At 35.8% G+C, this 19,309-nt stretch overlaps 1 protein-coding gene across 1 annotated transcript in view; it reads right to left on the bottom strand.

Annotated features, from left to right (window-relative positions):
* Nucleotides 1-19,309, bottom strand: part of RNF217 (ring finger protein 217) — a 128,362-nt gene that overhangs the window by 39,153 nt on the left and 69,900 nt on the right. Inside the window, exon 2 of the mRNA XM_007447976.1 lies at nucleotides 5,976-6,209. Within this exon, the coding sequence (XP_007448038.1) occupies nucleotides 5,976-6,209 (234 nt within the window). The remainder of the gene's footprint in view (nucleotides 1-5,975; nucleotides 6,210-19,309) is intronic.

A 19,309-nucleotide genomic window follows, 5' to 3' on the forward strand; every position in this document is an offset into this window, starting at 1 on the left:
AGTAGGTGAGAAATGCACAGTCCTAACATCTTCCAGATCATTTCATAATGGGCGCAAGGCTTGGCTTACTTTTACCCACTATTCAGCAGGTCGTCAAAGAGAAATGATTCTTCACTTGTCTCTTGTGCTGAAGATACAAGGGATGATGTGATAAAGTGAAAAAAACAGACAGTTCTCAATCCCATGGCTGGTCAATTTATGGTAGCCATGAGCCGCTATTATTACAATTATTGTAGTTTTTTCTTTTTCAAGGTCAGATGAAGGCTAAAATTTCAAATGAATTCCAATATTTGGCTTTTGTTGCTACAAGTTCCAAGTACAAGTAAAGACTCTATAAAATATTATGGCTAACTTATGCATCAAGACAGGAAACAAAGAACAACTTTAGCAAAGCATCTCATTAGTAACTAGAGGGAGAAACGCATCCTAATAAAACTTAGTAGGCTTGCATCATAGCTGAGCGCTATACATTTGTTTAGTGCAAACATATATAACACACCCTTTGTTTAAGATGGCTTCTTTATTTTTTTTTTAATCTTTACTTTATATTGGAGTATAGTTGATTTAAAATGTTGTGTTAGTTTCAGGTGTACAGCAAAGTGATTTAGTCATACATATACATATATCTATTCTTTTTCAGATTCTTTTCCCACTTAGGTTATTACAGAATATTCAGTAGAGCTCCCTGTGCTATACGGTAGGTCCTTGTTGATTATCTATTGTATATACACTAGTGTGTATATGTTAATCCCAACCTCCTAATTTATCCCTCCCCCACAAGATGGCTTCTTTAAACTGGGCTAAAGGACTTTTATCTTTATCTCCCTCACAAATCTATGCTAGCAACAATCCTTTAAGAAACTACACTTGTTTTCTATCGGTTCCTGACATCGATGATGCATTACTGCCAAGAGAATTCACTGTGTGTCGTAAGCTAAACTGATCTTGCCAGGCTGATGCACAATCTGACTCCCAGTTTGTAAACACTGTCAACCTAAAGTGATGGTGTCGAGGGAAAACAGAAGAGCAGAGCAGCATGCTAACCACACTTTCATGTGAAAGCTTTAAACATTTTTATAGATGGAAAAAATTTCTCAAATCACATTTACAAGAAGGAAGCTTAAGCACATTTTATTCATTTATTTTTTATCTATTTCTATATAAATGAGAATTGTTCTTTGGAAGTACAACTGAAGAGGTACAGCTGGGATTTGAATAAACAAAGGAAAGGCAGGCCCCCAGAAGCAGAAATAGTGGGAAACCATTGCCATCCCTAGGGCCAAAGAGACAAGGGAAGGAAGAATTTTCTGGAGCCTAGTGAGAATTAGAAACATGGGGGAGGGACTACCTAGGGGGAAGCCACAGTCATGGAGGGACATAGCTACTGCCAGAGCTTTGGCACTGAATTAGGAAGGAAGGAAGGAAGGAAGTAATGCATCAACTATTCTCCTTTCCATCCTCCCTGCCAATGCCAACCCTTGGTTGAACCCAAATAGAGACTGAGATGGTAAGGGAGTCGGGGAAGCAGTCCAAAGAGGTATCTTTCTGGAGTTTAGGACAGGTCATCGAGGTTTGAATAACTGACAAAGGAAGAGGGTAAGCTGGGTATTACTAGAATTCCAGCCTTTCACTTAAGCATATTTTAAAGTACACCAATTAGGAACAACAAACCCATTGACTTGATTATACTCTTAAAGACCTTAGAAAAGTTCTTTTCCGCATGGGCAAATAATGTATTTGTGCAGTTTTATAATATAAACTGTGATTTTGGGCTTCCCTGGTGGCGCAGTGCTTGAGAGTCCGCCTGCCGATGCAGGAGACGCGGGTTCGTGCCCCGTTTCGGGAAGATGCCACATGCCGCGGAGCGGCTGGGCCCGTGAGCCATGGCCACTGAGCCTGCGCGTCCGGAGCCTGTGCTCCGCAAATGGGAGAGGCCACAACAGTAAGAGGCCCGCATAACGCAAGGAAAAAAAAAAAAAAAAAAAGTATAATATAAACTGTGATTTCAACCCAGCAAATTTATGATTACAAGAGAGAAAAAGTAATGCATAATATACAAGGTAAGAACATAGAGGGACCTTTCTCAGGACATTTTATTGGCTTTTTTCACCTTATGATGAGTCAAAGCACTGTTTTGTGAATTATCAAGGTTCTGCTTAATATTTGTGGGAGAAGAGTGGGGATTATTATTAGTTTTGCCTCAAGGAAACCATAAAGAGGATTATCTCCAACACGTTCCCTGTGTTGATTTATGCATATGCCCTTCAACTTACTCCAAATCAATATGAAAAGGGCGATCGTTTCTTGGCCTACACTTGGAAATAAGAAGGACACCCAGAACTGCCCCTACCTCAGTAAAACTCCTAGGAGTGAAATAAGTACCTTTAAGTATCTGCAATCCGCTCCCCTCTCCCGTGAGAAACTGTAACTTTTCCCACCTCTCAAAACATATATTTCTAATTTCTGTGAATTCAGGGACCTCCTCCCCTCCTCAAATATTAATGCTTTCCATCAGATCACTCCTAGCATTAGATCCATGCTTCTTGGATATCTCTTTGATGCCCCAAAGGGTCTTCAAACTTAACTTTATCCCACACTTCAAATGAATTAGTTTTCTACTCCCCAAACCTGCTCCTCTTTCTCAAGACACAGTCTGTTTCACCCCTCTTTACTCTGACCATCCATCAGTCACCCCATCTTTTATTCCACCTCTATTCTTTTTGACTCCTCAGTCCCTTCCCTAATAACCCAGGGCTGTTCATTCTGCTGCCTTTGCCTGATAGTGATAATAAGTATAATAATTTCTAGCATGTGTTGAGCACTTAGGATATATCAGACATGGTGCTAAGCACTTTATATGTGTGAACTTGTTTAATCCTTATTACACTCTTATGACAGGTATTATTACTACCACCAGTAAAAGATGCAGAAACTGTACTCAGAGTTACAGAGCTAGCATATGGCAGGCTGAGAATTTAAATTTGGTTTGAAGCCTGTGCTCTGACCCACCGTTTCTAGCATGGCAAATTCAACATTTCAAGGCTTAGTTTAATGTGTTTGCCCTTTACTGAAGCCTTCCCAATCTCTCCTGTCTTTTCTTCTCCTGTGCTCTCAGCATATTCCACCCACATTTATTATGCATTGGCCCATTTATTCGTTCCCTCAAGACATATATTTTGAGAGAATACTCTACCAAAGTGCTTGACACAGGTTATCAGCAGTAAGCAAGTCTGGACCTGGTCTCCTAGAGACCAGTGGGAGAGACTTTAAGCAAATAACCACACGAATACACCATAAAATCTTATCTGATAATTGCCATGGAGAAAACCTTCAGGCGCTGGTGATGTGTCTGTCTCCAGGCATCACCTGAGAACCATTACAACCATAACTTCAACATTTTTATTTTCTCGATGCTAACTTGTTCTCTGTACTAACATTCATTTGGAGCTGCATTAATAAATTATAGGAACTGTTTAGGTTAGAAATTAGACTTCTAAATGGAAACTGAAATCAATCTTGTAGAAATGGAGTGGTAAAACTTTTGGGCTTCATGAGTTGCAGGGATGAGAAGGCAAATGTTATGAATGAAAAAGACTGGATTTGACCAAAGGCAAGGTTGTCTCAATGTAAATTTCTCAATTCAGGAATATGCTTGTACTATTTCATACAGTAAGAGTTTTACTGCGTTCAGAACATAATGAAAAGCTCTATTTACTAAATTTTTGCCAGAAGATGTTGTGTGAGGGATCAGTTTATCCTAGAAGGTTAAACTGGTAACTAAAAGGTCTTGTTACTGCTTGTTGATATATTCTGTTTATCCCTTTTCCACCTGCAGTGTACAAAAAATTTACAAAAACCTATTCAAATGAAGTACCCAAACATGATATTTTATATCTCAAATTTCATATGTGATATACTCAAAGGTATTTCCTGCTATAAAACAGCTATAATATTTTCAAGCAATTTTAACCTTGTATGTTAAGTGCTTCTGAACTGATAGCAGAAACCATAATAAATGCTCAAAGAATGACATCTTGGATCAGGACATTATAACTCGACTCACAAAGAATAATATTGAAATATACATTACAAGGGTTTTATTAATAGATACAAAACACAATTTAGGCTCTAAGCAATATTACGAAGAGAGTTTAAATTGCTCAGACATGTTAGACATTAGCAGTAATGTCTATTTTTTCTATTTCTGTTGCCTTATGACTCAAGTTATTTTATTCAAGTACTTGAACTCACTGCTCTTAAAGTTATGACAAACTATACCAATTTGGAAGTGGGTTCTGTTATTGGGAAAACTGAATTTTAAAAAATACAGCAAATCTAACAAATATCCATTGCTTAGCCCCAAAGAATGATGATATTAGTCTCAGTTTAGGGTGCTATACTGTAATCATGAATATCACAGTGGCTTTGCTGGAGTATCCATGCCTGCACTCCCTTTACTCATAATATCCAGACAGGTATGGGCATGTGAATCAGGTAGTTAATACTAATGTGAGAACTTGGAGTTTAATGATGAAAATGCTATATAAACATTAAGCTAAACATATAAACTAAACAGTAAAAATCATTGTTTCAGGAATTGTGTAGAACTATGTAGAATAGAGAACAGGGGGATGGATAATTTACCTCTTCTGTTATAGATCATCTTTTCTGTAAGAGTAAATAAGAGTAACAACAATAACCATCCCCAAATTCTGCAGTAGCTTTATTTCTCTTGAGAGCTGCTTAACAGTTTCACTTTAGGTTGAGCTCTTTCATCCCTCACCTATTACCAACGATTTTAATTGTTTAATGATCAACAACATCTAGTTTGTATTGATTTCTGCTTCATTTACTGCAAAGGTTCCCAATTCTGCTACATATTAGAATCACCTGGTGAGGTTCAAAAAGTTGCAAGACAGTTGTTCTGGGGAGAGGGCTGTGGGCTGGAGACCAGACACTGGTGTGTCTAAAAGCTCGCCAGGTGATTCTAATGTACAGTTAGGGCTGTGAATCAAGGATTTGCTCCCACAGTTGTTGCCATGGTTTCCATGCCTTCAGTCTTGCCCTCCTCTGACATCCTCTATATGCTGCCAGAATGATCTTCCTGCAATGCCCACAGAACTAAACTCAAGCCTGAGCACAGTGTAAAAGACTCAACATGATCTGCTCTTAAATACCTGACCAGCTGCCTCCCCGCTACTCTCTCTCCCTAGCTCTATCAAGCACTCATTTCCAACATGCCTGCCTCAGCCTCCAGGCCTGACGCTTACTCATCCCTTGCTCTGAAATGCTCTCCACTGTTTATCTGCCTAGAGAACTGCATCTTCTCCATGAAGCCTTTCCTGACATGCTAGCCCCCCTCCTCGGTCAGTGTTCTCAAAGCACAAGTGTACTGGGTTTCACGTTTTTGTTTTTTGACTACTCATATTGAACTGTCATTTTAGAACATATGTCTCTCTCACCTTCATTAGACATCTTTATGAGCAAGGACTGTGTCACATTTGTCACTGTATCCCCAAAACTTAGCACACTGCCTAGCATATACTGGCATTTTGTATTTGCTGAATAAATGAATAAATAGCATATTATACTATTTTCACTTATTATAGACAGAACCGGAGGAGACTCACATTGGGTTCACTGAAAAATTTAAGCTTGTACTAAAAAGTTTTAAAAGACTTAGAATTTATTTAATATTTAGTAATAGCAATGATAATTACTTTAAAGATTAGTCTTTCAATTAGTAAATTTTACACAGGTTAAAGCCAAAGAAGTTTAATTAAATCCTCAGTAGTGCTCTAACGATGATAATCATAGCAACCCCAAACCATAGGTTTTCAGAATCATAGCCATTGTATACTCACCTTGGACTCCGATAAGGGAAGGAAGCCCACTTAATGCCTACCACAAGTTGGCCTAATCTGGCTGCTCCCAACATGTGCCATCTAACCCACAACTCTGGTGAACATGCTTACTTTATATTTGCTTTCTGATCTGGAAGGGGTGGGAATATGTCCTTTTTTCTTGAAGGTTGTAAAGTGCTTGCACTGAGGACATGGCTTGGTGCTGGAATCAATACGGCCAAGTTCCAAGAAGTACTTGTATTTGATGGAGTCTTCATGCGTTAAGTTATAGATAACCGTTGTTTCTTCCAAGAATTCAAAACATTCTGTGATAGGGCATTTGATTTCCACTTGGCCAAGTTGTACCTGTGTGAAAGAGCAAATGGGAGAGAAAAAAGGCGCCAGTTATTAAGCTTCTCTTCTTTTTTCTTTTTCTTTTTTCATACAGTACTGCTTATTTCATGATTACTGTAAAGGATTATCTGTCATTTTTCATGATTCCTAACAAAATAAATGATAATCACTTTGGTACCTATATACGGCAGTACCAAATAATTACTATATAATGTTTCCAAAATGATTGATAGCGTGTTTAAGCATTCTCTATCATTAAATATAATGATAATCAAATATGAGAACTTAAATGGGCCTAAGCCACAGGCTCTCCTAGGAAGCAAATTCTCATTCCATCCTCTGGAAACTGCAGGATGAGATAGCATTCAGACAATGAGCCAACTAAAGGAACAGCTAGGATGAAAATGTGTTTCAGATTTTTCAACCTTACTACAAAGTTTCTTTACTACAACCTTACTCAGCAGTAAACTTAGGGCACATTTAACTACTTTAAAAAGACAAAAAGAGAGGATTTTGAAAGTACTTATATATGCTACATCTAGTAGTTTAAAAATCATTGCTAGAGCGCTTCCCTGGTGGCGCAGTGGTTGAGAGTCCGCCTGCCAATGCAGGGGACACGGGTTCGTGCCCCGGTCCGGGAAGATCCCACATGCCGCGGAGCGGCTGGGCCTGTGAGCCATGGCCGCTGAGCCTGCGCGTCCGGAGCCTGTGCTCCGCAACGGGAGAGGGGGAGAGGCCATAACAGTGAGAGGCCCGCGTACCAAAAAAAAAAAAAAACCATTGCTAGAAAAACCCTCTATTTTCCCTGACTCTTCCCATGTCATCAGAATCACAGGAACAAGTAAGAAAATTAAACCAATCCTAATGCTTTAAAAAAATCCCTATGAGATCTGGCTACTACTGAGGTAATTTATAAAATGAATTTCTTCAAAGAACTACAGAGTTAGATTAGGAGAGAGGAGAAGGAATATACTGGAATGCTACATTTACCATTTATTTGGTAGGGGATTCTAGAAACGGTTAGCATTAAAAATTACAGTATAAGATTCAAGTACAAAGTGTGGACACAATTAAATTTTAAAAGATGAAGAAAATAAGGTACTTTGAAATAAGGAGGACCTGGAATTGTTTTCCACAAGTAGTGAGCAAGAACTCTTTATATTCATAGCATCATAATCTCTTTTTGCTCATCTTAGGGTAGCAGAGGGAGGTAGTGAAAGCTCCAAAAGGCAAACAACACTAAACCATTTCTTTTTCACTTGGGTGAACCTGACATTCTGAGAAGGCAAAACACATTGACCTTAATGAGAAAAGCGTGCTATGAAAATGGAGGGAGGAATGAGGAAAAGCCACATGATCCAGGGAAAGAAAATCTCTGCAGTGAGCAATTAACAAAAACCCTAAATTCATAGTAACTCTTCTTTTAACTTTGCTGTTTATCTGGCACAGACTTGAGGAAAGGTAGTGAAGAAGCTACAGGCTGAAGGATGCCTGGGAACAACATATTTAATACTAGTAAAGAACATGAACCAGACTGATAATGAAATGAAAAAATCTGGCTTTGGGTAAACCATTTTATTAGTACTGACCTGTTGAAATGTCAGTTGCTCTATCATCTTATGCTACAATTGTACAAAACATAGTCCAGAGAGGTCTTTCAAATATTAGCCCAAAGCAATTTTTTCTACTTTTTTTGATGAGTCTGCTTATAGTTACAATCAGATTTTATTTTTATACTTGTTACAGAGTTATTATAACCCAAATTATGTTTTGTAATAAATTATTTTCAGTTACAGCTGAAGGCAGAGGCTGTACAGATGAACTGGGCTCAGAGCAGGAGGGCAGAGCATGCAGCCACACTAGGAGTCTGAAGTAGACGCCTATGAAAAGAGAAAACTTCAGTTTTCAGCATGTGAAAGACAATTTCTTTTCATTTCACATAGAAGGAGTCCACTTGGATCATCTCAAGCGACTCTCGCTTATTGAAGAGCTGCATACTTTGGGGAGTAAGAGCTGGAATGTTTTACTCCCAGGTCAATGTTTTAACCTGGCCTCCCTTGCCTCTAAGTTTATTTATTTTAAGTATATAAATAATAACAATGGAAACAGTAATTTCACAACCACCCAGAGAGTCAGGTCGTATAGAAATGGAACGTGGTATAGGGACCAGAACCATCCAAGGCAGCTCAAGGGGGAGAGTAATCTGGTCACTCTTCCTGCAGTGGGTGTTCATTACCTCACCACACTGGGACACCTACCATCTCTCAAATCTGCCTGTAAGTCTATTCTATTTCCATAGCACACACAATTTCCTTATGCTTCACACCCTCTGCATTTTGCGTATTCCATACCTTCTCTTCTCTCTGAAAGCTCCAAAATCCCTGCCCCACTACAATGAGCCAAATGATCTCATGTTTTATTAAACAGACAGAAGCAATATGATCACGTTCCTTTATCCTCCCACTACAAACTCTCCCAATCTATGTCTGTCTCCATCTTTTCTGTCTTCCCTCCTTTTTCTGTATTCTTCCCTGTTATTTTTTTTAAGGATAATGCAGCTTGACCTATTCTCTTCATCAGGTTTTTTTACAGCTGTTTTTATTTTAATTTTATTTATTTATTTATTTATTTGGCTGCTTCGGGTCTTGGTGGCAGCACTCGGGATCTTCGTTGTGGCCTGAGGGATCTTTAGTAGCAGCATGTGAACTCTTAGCTGCAGCATGTGGAATTTAGTTCCCCGACCAGGGATCGAACCCAGGCCCCCTGTATTAGGAGCGTGGAGTCTTAGCCACTGGACCACCAGAGAAGTCCCAAGTCTTCCCTTCTTTTTAGCTTTTATGTTTTTCTTTCTTTGTTTGTTTTTAATTTTTATTTTATATTGGAATATAGTTGATTTACAATATTGTGTTAGTTTTAGGTGTACAGCAAAGTGATTTAGTCATACAGATACATATATCTATTCTTTTTCAGATTCTTTTCCCATATAGTTCATTACAGAGTATTGAGTGGAGTTCCCTGTGCTATACAGTAGGTCCTTGTTGATTATTTTGTATATAGTAGTGTGTATATGTTAATCCCAACCTCCTAGTTTATTTCTGTCTTCCCTCCTTTTATAGCATAAGGCCTGAATCTACTTCCAGGACAACTGCATGAGTCTCTTGGAGTGTTTGTTGAGAATTCAAATTTCCTGGCCCACCTACTGCTTATACAATTTGAATTATTGCTGGTAAGCTAATATTTGGCAGTTTGGAACAATTACTCATACAATCCTTTGAATTACTCATACTTCTTCATACTAACAATATCCCCTTTTTCATAATAAAATGCTACTCATGACCTATGCAATCTCTTGGCCTCTACACGTCTATCTTTTCCGAATAATTTCCTCAATTTCCGAATAACTTCCTCCAAAGATCACTAAAAACCAATAATCATGATTAAGCAAAGTGCATTCATTTATTTATTCAACAAGGTACATATTTCATCAATTCATAAGTATTTCAGTATGGGTCTAAAGAAAATAAGAAATCTTTAAAAAACATAATCACGATACCAAATATTTTCTAAAATGACAATAATTCTTTAATTTCAATTTAGCAGTTTCAATAACATCATCTAACTTCTATTTATAGGATTTTATGTACTTAATATCCTTAAAACAAAGGTCTAAATTTCTGTTGCGGTCAATGCTAATACTACTATTTATATCACTGAAAAATATGCTCTCTTATTTGAACAAAAACATGTCCATTCTTGTAAGACAAAATTACTTAATTCTAAAACAATCTCCAAGGGTGTTAGTAAGAGACACAATTATCCACTAGATAATTATCCACTACCTCAAGCTAGATGGCTAATTTGTCACTTGGGAGAACTCAAAAGTAATTTAATGCCACAGCCACAGGTGAGGGAAACCACTGGAAAAGTGACAGATTAATTAATTAACTCTTTCAAAAAACAAAAAAAGAGAGAAAATATAAACCTTGGATTCTAAGCTCAGTTTATCAAATGCATGGTTTATGAATTTGATCTTGGTTTATAAGTGTTGATCATGATAGTTTACAGTGTGCCTTGGCCTTTTGTTTACTTAATACCAAGGGATTTCAGATTTCCTCTATCATTAAAAAGAAACATATTAATATGGCAGAGAAGAGAATACCACAACAAAAGCAATAACAATAGTCATGAAATGTATGCAGTACGTCCTCCATGCCAGGCACTGTTAGAAGCACTTTCTGTGCATTAATTACTTTGTGGCAGAGAGGCAGAGTCATTTTTAGGTTCTGCATTTCTCCATAAGGCTGCTTTACTGAGAAATATGCTTCTTTGTTTACTCAGCAGGTATTACAGAGCATTGTGCTAGATGCCTTTGATTTTTTAAAAAAACTAATGAAAACCATCAAGTCAAATATCCCAGAAGTTCTCTCAACCCCAAGCAAGAAAAATATAAAGAAAATCCACTTAGGCACATCAAGTAAAAGTGCCAAGTACCAAATACAAAGGAAGTATCTTAAAAGCAACAGAGGAAAAAGACATTCCCACATAGAACACTTCAGCCCCAGGTCCCTTGCTGGTAAATTCTACTGAGAATTTAAGGATGAAATAACACTGATATTACAAAACTACTCTTAGTGAATAGTGATAAAAAGGGGGGGAAAAAGGGGGAGATCACTATTCAGGTTGTTTTATGAGGCCACCATAATCATGATACCAAAACCTGATAAGGACATTTCAAGAAAGGAAAACTACTGACTAATCTCTTCGTAAACACAGATGCAAAAATCCTAAACAAAACATTAACAAACCAATCTAGACAATACATGAAAAAGATAATATATCATAATCAAAGTGGGCTTATTCCAAGAATGCATGATTGGTTTAACATTCAAAAATCAATTGCTATAACTCACACATCAATAAAATAAAGGAGAAACATCATATGATTATCTCAATAGAAAGAGGAAAGGTTATTTGACAAATTCAACATTCATGCATGTTAAAATCTTAGCAAACTAGGATGAAAATTCCTTAATCTAATAACGAGTATATATAAGAAAATCTACAGTAAACCTAACACTCAATAGTGAGATATTGAAAGCTTTTTTCTTAAGACTGGAAATTGGGTGAGTATGCACTGCCACCATTACTAAACATTGACTAGAGCTAGCCAATGCAAGAAGAGAAAAAGAAAAATGAAAATAAAATAATTAGAATTGAAGATATAAAATCCCCCATTTTCTTGCAGATTGCATAATTGTATATGCAGAAAATCCAACATAACCTCCAGATAAACTATTAGGATAAATAAGTGAATTTAGAAAATTTGCTGAATAGGTCAATACACAAAAATCAAACTTACTTCTTCTATACACTAGTAACAAGCAATTTCAAAATAATATTTAAGAAATAGTATCACTTATAACATATTAAAAACATCAAATATAAATAAATGCAACAAACAGTGTTCAATATCCCTGTATAGAAATATCTGAAATATTTTTGGGAAAATGGAAAGAAGCAAATTAATGGAGAAATATATCAAGTTCTTGAACTGGAAGATTCATTAAAGATGTAAATATGGTCCATATTGACCTACAGATTCCAGGCCATCTTAATAAAATTCCCAGAAATTTTCTCTCTCTCTTTCTCACTCTCCCTCTTGCTCTCTCTCTCTCTCTCTTTTTCGAGGGGAATCATCTTCTAATTCAAAATTAGAAGATGATTCTAAAACTACAGTAATTACAATAGTGTGACGCTGGTACAAGGATAGATAAGGATAGATATCAGAAAAATAGAACAGAAAAAGAGTACAGAACAGAACCACTTACATACGAACACTCGATGTTTCGAAATTATAGAGCAGTGGGGACAGTGTTATTCTTCAATAAAGTGTGCTGGGTCACTTAAATATCTATTAAAAAAATCTGTTTGATTCCTACCCCAAACCAGGTAGACTGTAGCTATAATTATAAAAGGTGAAACAATAAAACTTCTAAAGATGATCAAGAAGAATACCTTCATGTCCTTAGGGAAGGGAAAGACTGCTTACACATGACACTAAAAAAACTCGCCATTTAAAAAAAGTGATAAATTGGACTAAGTAAAATTTAAAACTTCTGTTCATCAATAGATACTGTTAAGAGAATGAAAATGCAAATGAGAATTGGAAAAGATATTTGCAATATGTAAAGAATATGGTTTTGCTTATCCAGAATACATAAAGAGCACTTCCAAATCAGTAAAAAAAAAAAAAAGGCAGACAACCAACCCAACAGATAAATGGTCAAGAGGATGTTCAAGTGACCAATAAACATATGAAAATACGTTTAACTTCATGAGTTGTCAGGGAAATGAACATTAAAACCAAAATGACATGTAATTTTGAAGGAATTAATTAATTGAGCTCTCACAACTCTCAAAGATTCAGCAAAATAATGTTTAAATAGTTAAAACAATAACTATACAATTAGTACAGTATTAATTTTCTATTCAATCATGCCAAATGTATTTTTCTATAGACAGTCCTCCTTTATGTTACTTAAACTTCTTTCTTCTTTCCTCACTACCCAAACTTTCATGCTCCCTTATCCACTTAAGTAAAATTTTATCCAATAGGTGAATTGCACATTCAGATTTGGGAACTCAAGCAGTAAAAAATGTTTCTTAATATGTGGAAAGAATTATAAACTTAATCCAATTTTTCTCCTTGAAAAGCACACTGAGATATATTATTAGGTTTAAGCAAACAAGTTTTTGGGATTCTATAGCTTATCTTGATTCTTTAAGAAGATAACACCCAAATTCTAATCCATCCTCAAAGAATATTAATAAGGAGGGCTTTTTCAATGCAAATCACTGAGTAAGTATTTAGACTGAGAGAGAAATGCATAATGTGTGCTCAGATAAACAGAACGAGTACATATTCATTTAACTATAATCAATTTTACCTTTTGAAAGGTAGAAATTTTAGAACAGCCTAGATATTTGGATACACTAGAGAGGGAAATATTTCTAAAAGAAAAAAAATTTGAGTTTACTTCGTTTAAATGTTGTCCACTCTTTTTTTCATCATTACACTCATCTAAATCAGATATTCCAATTTATTACAATCAGAAAATAAAGATACTACATAGGTAATTTATGAAAAGAACCCTGGAATGGAAATCAGATATAGGATTCTGGTGTTATTAATATTTATGTGGCTGCATGTCCTTGAGTTCCAGGGACACACACAACCAAATCTCTTAGAGATGGACTGATTCACCTTTAGGATTCCCTACTGACGCTAAAATTGTATAATTATAATATATGTTCTAACTTACAAGAAGTGTATGTAAGCTCTAAAGCTTTAGCTCTAGCTTAAAAAGCTGTAGAGGTTAATAGTTAAAAGAGTAGATTCCAGACTCAAATTGGCTCTGCTCCTTACTACTAGTTGCTAAATCTTTCTCTTGCCCAGCATCTGTATCTGTAAAAATCGGAATTTACCAATCGAATTTGGTTGTTTAGAGGATTGTATGAGTTGATTTACATAAAATACCTGGAACAGTACCTGATAGGGATACTCAATAGAAGTTTGCTAATATTTACCTTTGTTGATATTCAGAAAGCAGTATTTCACAAAATTAATTTCAGAAATTAGAAACTCTTTTATGCTTATTTCTTATACAAGGAGAACATTTTAAATTCTGTAATCACCCGTAATTCATAATTCAGTACTCTCATTCATAATTCAGTGTTCTTCCTCCAAAAGCGTATATGTAAAGATAACTAAAAGTACAAATTACATGAATATACTGTAGAACTGAATGCTGAGATACAAAAGAAAAACAAATCATATACATTTACATCAAAGGTGTCCCCATTTTTAAAATAAATTTAACCAAGAATGGAAATACAGATGCATAATTATGGAAATGTACATATATAGTTCACATTAATAGACATAAAATAGCTTTGGAAATATTTGAGTCAATCCAATACCACAGATTAATAATCAGTATTACTCTAGTGGGAGTGGGAAACCTTAAATTTTGTTTTACTCAGAGGTTTAATTTCAGTTAAAAGGGGCAAGTGAAAATTTCAGAGACTAGAAACAACTTTGGAAGCTTTAAAAAACTATATTACAAAGCTCACAAGAGATCTTTTATAACTTCTCTCTCCCCCTCTTCATTGGTGTCTTTCCCTTGGCTTTCAAACTATGCTTAAATATCCTAAAAATGCCAAAAGCAAACAAAAGCAAAAGCCATTGGTGGTTTAGTTATGGAAAAGTATTTTGCCCTTCCACAGATCATATTAAATTCGTTTAACAAGTCTGAAAAGTGACATAAGAAAGCAAAATTTTGCAGATACAGGTGATTTTGAGGATTTACGAGAATTAGTGCCCAGTTAGAGCCACTGACTCAAGTATGGGTATATTTAAGGTACTGGATTCAAGGAAAATTATTGCAAAACAGATATGTCAGCCCAGACATGGGTAATGTAGTAGCTCCTCCAGTTTTTTCTCCTGTACACACCAAGGTAATTTTAATTCTCTCTTGGGTCTTGTAGCATGTTTACCCACTGTTCTTGGTAAGGGATTGTTAAATGCTTGAAGATAGCTGTCATGTCCCTTCAGTCTTTTTTCTCAGGAAAACATCCCACTTCTTTAACTATTCCTCACCTATTGTTTGAAGACTTTCCTTCTTGCTGCGTTGTTGGTTTGTAAAAGTGTGACACCCAGAAACCAAAGCCATCATGCAGGTGTGGTCTGGCTACTGGGGAAACAGGATTATCCTCAACCACAGTAAATTGAAAGAAAGGAAAAGGAAAAGAAAAAAGTCCTCAGGAATTATAAATTACCAAAATTAACCCAAGAAGAAGTAGAAAACGTGAACGGGCCAAGTATAATAGAAGACTCTGAGGGTATGTCTTCTTCTAGGAAGGCCATCTATTTCCTAGATTTTCACCTTTGTTGCAATTGAATATTCTCTCACTGAGAATATTCTTGATGAAAAATAATATTCTCTTTCTCTCTGTGGTTTTTCTTTCTTTCCTCATCTTGTCTCTTTTTCATTTTCATTACTTTTACTTTGGTCCCTAAATCAGGCTCCCCAAACAATTAATCTTTTGTTTCTTAAAATAATTAGCTTTGGGCTTGCTTATCCTTCATATTGTTTTTTTCTCTTTTAGTTTTCCTTTCTTTTGATTTTTACATTTAGTATTATGCTCTCCCTGCTTTTGTCTCATTTTGTTATTCTTTTTCTAGTTTCTTACGATCACTTTGTTTTCTGCTTTTACTCTTTGGTAATGAATACAATTTTTGCTACGTTCCAAAAATTTTGGTATGAAATGTTCTCTCTTCATTATTTTCTAGGCAGTTTATAGTCTGTTTTTACTTCCTATTGAAGTGTTTCTTAATTTTTATGCAGTTAAAACTTTCTTTGGTAACTTTTTTTCTAAAGTTTATTTTCAACTCTACTTGATTATGAATAGAGTAGGGAGACTGTAAAAACTCTTAATTTTGATGTATTAAGGTTCTTTTCTAGCCAATTACATAATCTTTTAAAAATGTTTTTTGGATATTAAAAATATTTAATCAAGAGAAGTAAGAATCTATATAGATTTCTATTAAATCACAGCTTTGATGATTTAAGTCAACTTCTCTATGGGCTCATTAATTTATCTACTCAATCTGATTCTGAAAGAGGAATATTGAAATTTCTTACTATAATTTTTTTCAAATTATCTTTGCACTTCTAGTTTTTATATTTTTGGTTTATATGTTTGACTGCAGTGTTTCTTGGTGCAAACAGGCTTGTGACATATCTTTAATAAATAGTCTTCTCTCTATCTGGTGTTTTTACATTTAAATTCTACCTCAACCTCATCAGAAATGAATACTACCACTTCCTCTTTTTATTGTCATTTTCCTCCTATGGCTCTGCTCATTTCTTCTCACCTCAACTTCATTTTAAATCACTTTGCTGGAAATGATTCTATGGATTAATTAAATACTCAAATATTTATTCAGTGCCTACCATGGACAAGGCACTCTACTAGCTACAGGGGGGAATTTAAAAATGAATAAACTACCCTCAAGCAATTTTCAGTTTATTAGGGGAGAGAGACTTGGGCATAAATAACCACTGTTCAGGCGGAGAAGCGCAAAGGAGAACTGGGTTTGACTGCTCATGGAAAAGAAGGTATTTTAGTTAAACTATGAAGAATGAAAAGGATCGCAATGAGTAGATTTGACTATGTCTTATTTCTTAAATAGAAAAAAAATGAAAAATAATATGAAATACATATCTGATAATGTTAGGTCAGAAAACATAATAAACATTGTATTTGTATATTATAAATATGTAAAAGCATATATGAAAAAACATATAAACTGAGAGGGAAGAAGAAAGAATTACTCAAATGATTTTTCAGGTTGTGGAATTATTTTTTTTCTTATTTAATGTTCTAGTATTTTTTTTTTTATAAATTTATTTATTTTTGGGGGAGTGTGTTGGGTCTTCGTTGCTGTGCGCGGGCTTTCTCTAGTTGCGGTGAGCGGGGGCTACACTTTGTTGCGGTGCGCGGGCTTCTCATTGTTGTGGCTTCTCTTGTTGTGGAGCATGGGCTCTAGGCATGCAGTCTTCAGTAGTTGTGGCACGTGGGCTCAGTAGTTGTGGCTTGCGGGCTCTAGAGCGCAAGCTCAGTAGTTGTGGCACACGGGCTTAGTTGCTCCGCGGCATGTGGGATCTTCCCGGGCCAGGGATCAAACCTGTGTTCCTTGCATTGGCAGGCAGATTCTTAACCACTGTGCCACCAGGGAAGCCCAATGTTCTAGTATTTTTGTTACAATTTTTATCATTCAGTAAATTTTTTTTGCATCAGTGTTTTCTGACTCTTAATAGGTGACAGATACAGAATGGATAGCAACACCAGTAAACCAAAACTTTGCATTGGTCTTGAAAACAAGAGAGAATACTGAGAATTATGGGTCCAGGATTTTACTTAACAAAGCTAAATTATGAACATTATTTAAGTTTGTTTCTGAACACACTTGGTGGTCTAAGTTTATAGCCTCTACCATTGCACCGATGGATTCTGGGCTCTGTTCTAACCCTCTGCATGGTGCAGTGGAGAAAGCAGACATTTCCTAAGTCAACTAAACCCTGTGGGAATCTCATCCCACACAGTCCTGCCATCATCACAGCCACTTCACAGAAAGCAACATTCCTTTCACGGAGCTCATGTCAAAATAGTTTTTTTAAAAAAAATAATATCCAGAAACCTTCCTTCTTGAAGCTTGTTTAACAAATAGAACAACAAAATCACTCCTTACGATACTACTTGTAAACCTGGAGGTAGTCCAAGTTTGACAAACTTTAAAAATACATGTTCTGTATTTTTATTCACAGCCATTTCAATATTTGGTGGGGGGTTTTTTTCCCCTACAGGTTTTGGTCTTTCAATACTGGCAAGCATCAGTGCTTTCCTAGACTTTAAACCAAGTTAACATCGTTTTTTAACTTAAAAAGAGCAATTTCAACAGAGCCTTTTCATGCCAAAAACAAAGTATCTTTGTGCACCATGCACCCAATTCTAGGAATAGTCTGTTCATTACCTGGAGTTTTTAGATTCGAGAAAGAAAAATATAATTCCATTCCTGGCTTCTATTCATTATTTCCAGATACAAAACACTGTTTAGTGTAGAGTGACCCAATTTTCCTTTCTGTCTCCCAGGAATAAAGTTAAAATGTATATGAATATGAAAAGAGAAAAAAAATGTGTTGTTTTTTTTTTTTAAAGTGCCTTCTCTTTTGATGTTTGAATTTTAATACCTCCAAAGTAGGGAGAAATCTTTGCCTAGGAGTATAGAAATCTCTTTTAAAAATATGATTGAGCTAGAGAGGTATCCACAAAAGGCTAGCCTGGTGAATGAAAAGTTTTGTGGTTAGAGTGAAAAAGGGTTGGAATACCTGGTATACCCACAGTGTTAAATGTCTTGATTTACTGCACATACACGTGAGAAAATCCCATCCTGCTTCAACTGAGCTTCTTTTCTTTAGAAGACTACAGTACAATGATGAAAACCTCTTGACTTTGCTGCTGGCCAACGAGGTAAATACTGCTCTTGCATTAGAACAGAGACTGCTCAAATGAGATTGTTTTCATTGAAATAACAAATCACTTAAGAAAATTAGCTAAGATAAAGTATAGAGGAAGATGGTAAAACAGAGACCACAACAGAAGACTGTGAGCTATATGGAGAGTAGAACACATCACCATATTCTAACGGAGAAAATAATCATAAGTAAAAATGAAACTCAAGTTGTTTTTAAAAACCCTTATACTTGGGCTTCCCTGGTGGTGCAATGGTTGAGAAACCGGTCCGAGAAGATCCCCTGTGCCGCAGAGCGGCTGGGCCCATGAGCCATGGCCTCTGAGCCTGCGCGTCCGGAGCCAGTGCTCCGCAACGGGAGAGGCCACAACAGTGAGAGGCCCGCGTACAGAAAAAAAAAAAAAACATATGAAAAAGTGTAAAGGGAGAATAATAATATAATTTTAAAATTTTTTATAAAGCACTTATGAATACTATATAAAAATACTTTATACATAGTATTCATAAGTGCTTTTGTATTAGTACTATTTCCAGTTTTATTATATGTTCTTAACCTCATTTCTATATTGAATTACAATAACTTTTGCCATTATATTCCAGAAATTAAATCCTCTTAGAACTACTCAGAGTGTATATATATGTATATCAGGGGATCCTAACCTGGGATCCTGAAATTATCTTTTACTATTACTATTACTTTACTGTTCCTCTTTGCATGTGAAAAAAAAGCTACTGTACTATGAGTACATTGTGGTTCTTTTGTATTTGTTTTAATTTTTTTCATCCAGTAAGGGAGACAGATTTGGGCAGTTAAATCACTTACATACCCACCTGTTCTTCCATGAAATCAAGGGTCATCCAGGAAAGCAATGCGATTCTTAGAGAGTTTAGGGATTGCATACAGAAACCTGCCTACTAAAAAGACTCAACTGATAAACATCTAACTTTGATTCTTTTTTTTTTTGTGAGAAAGGTTTTTAATATTTGTTTTAGTTTTGTCCTCTCAAAACAGGAATGC

Source organism: Lipotes vexillifer, unplaced genomic scaffold (assembly GCF_000442215.2).
Source record: "Lipotes vexillifer unplaced genomic scaffold, Lipotes_vexillifer_v1.1 scaffold756, whole genome shotgun sequence".
Lineage (NCBI taxonomy): Eukaryota > Metazoa > Chordata > Mammalia > Artiodactyla > Lipotidae > Lipotes > Lipotes vexillifer.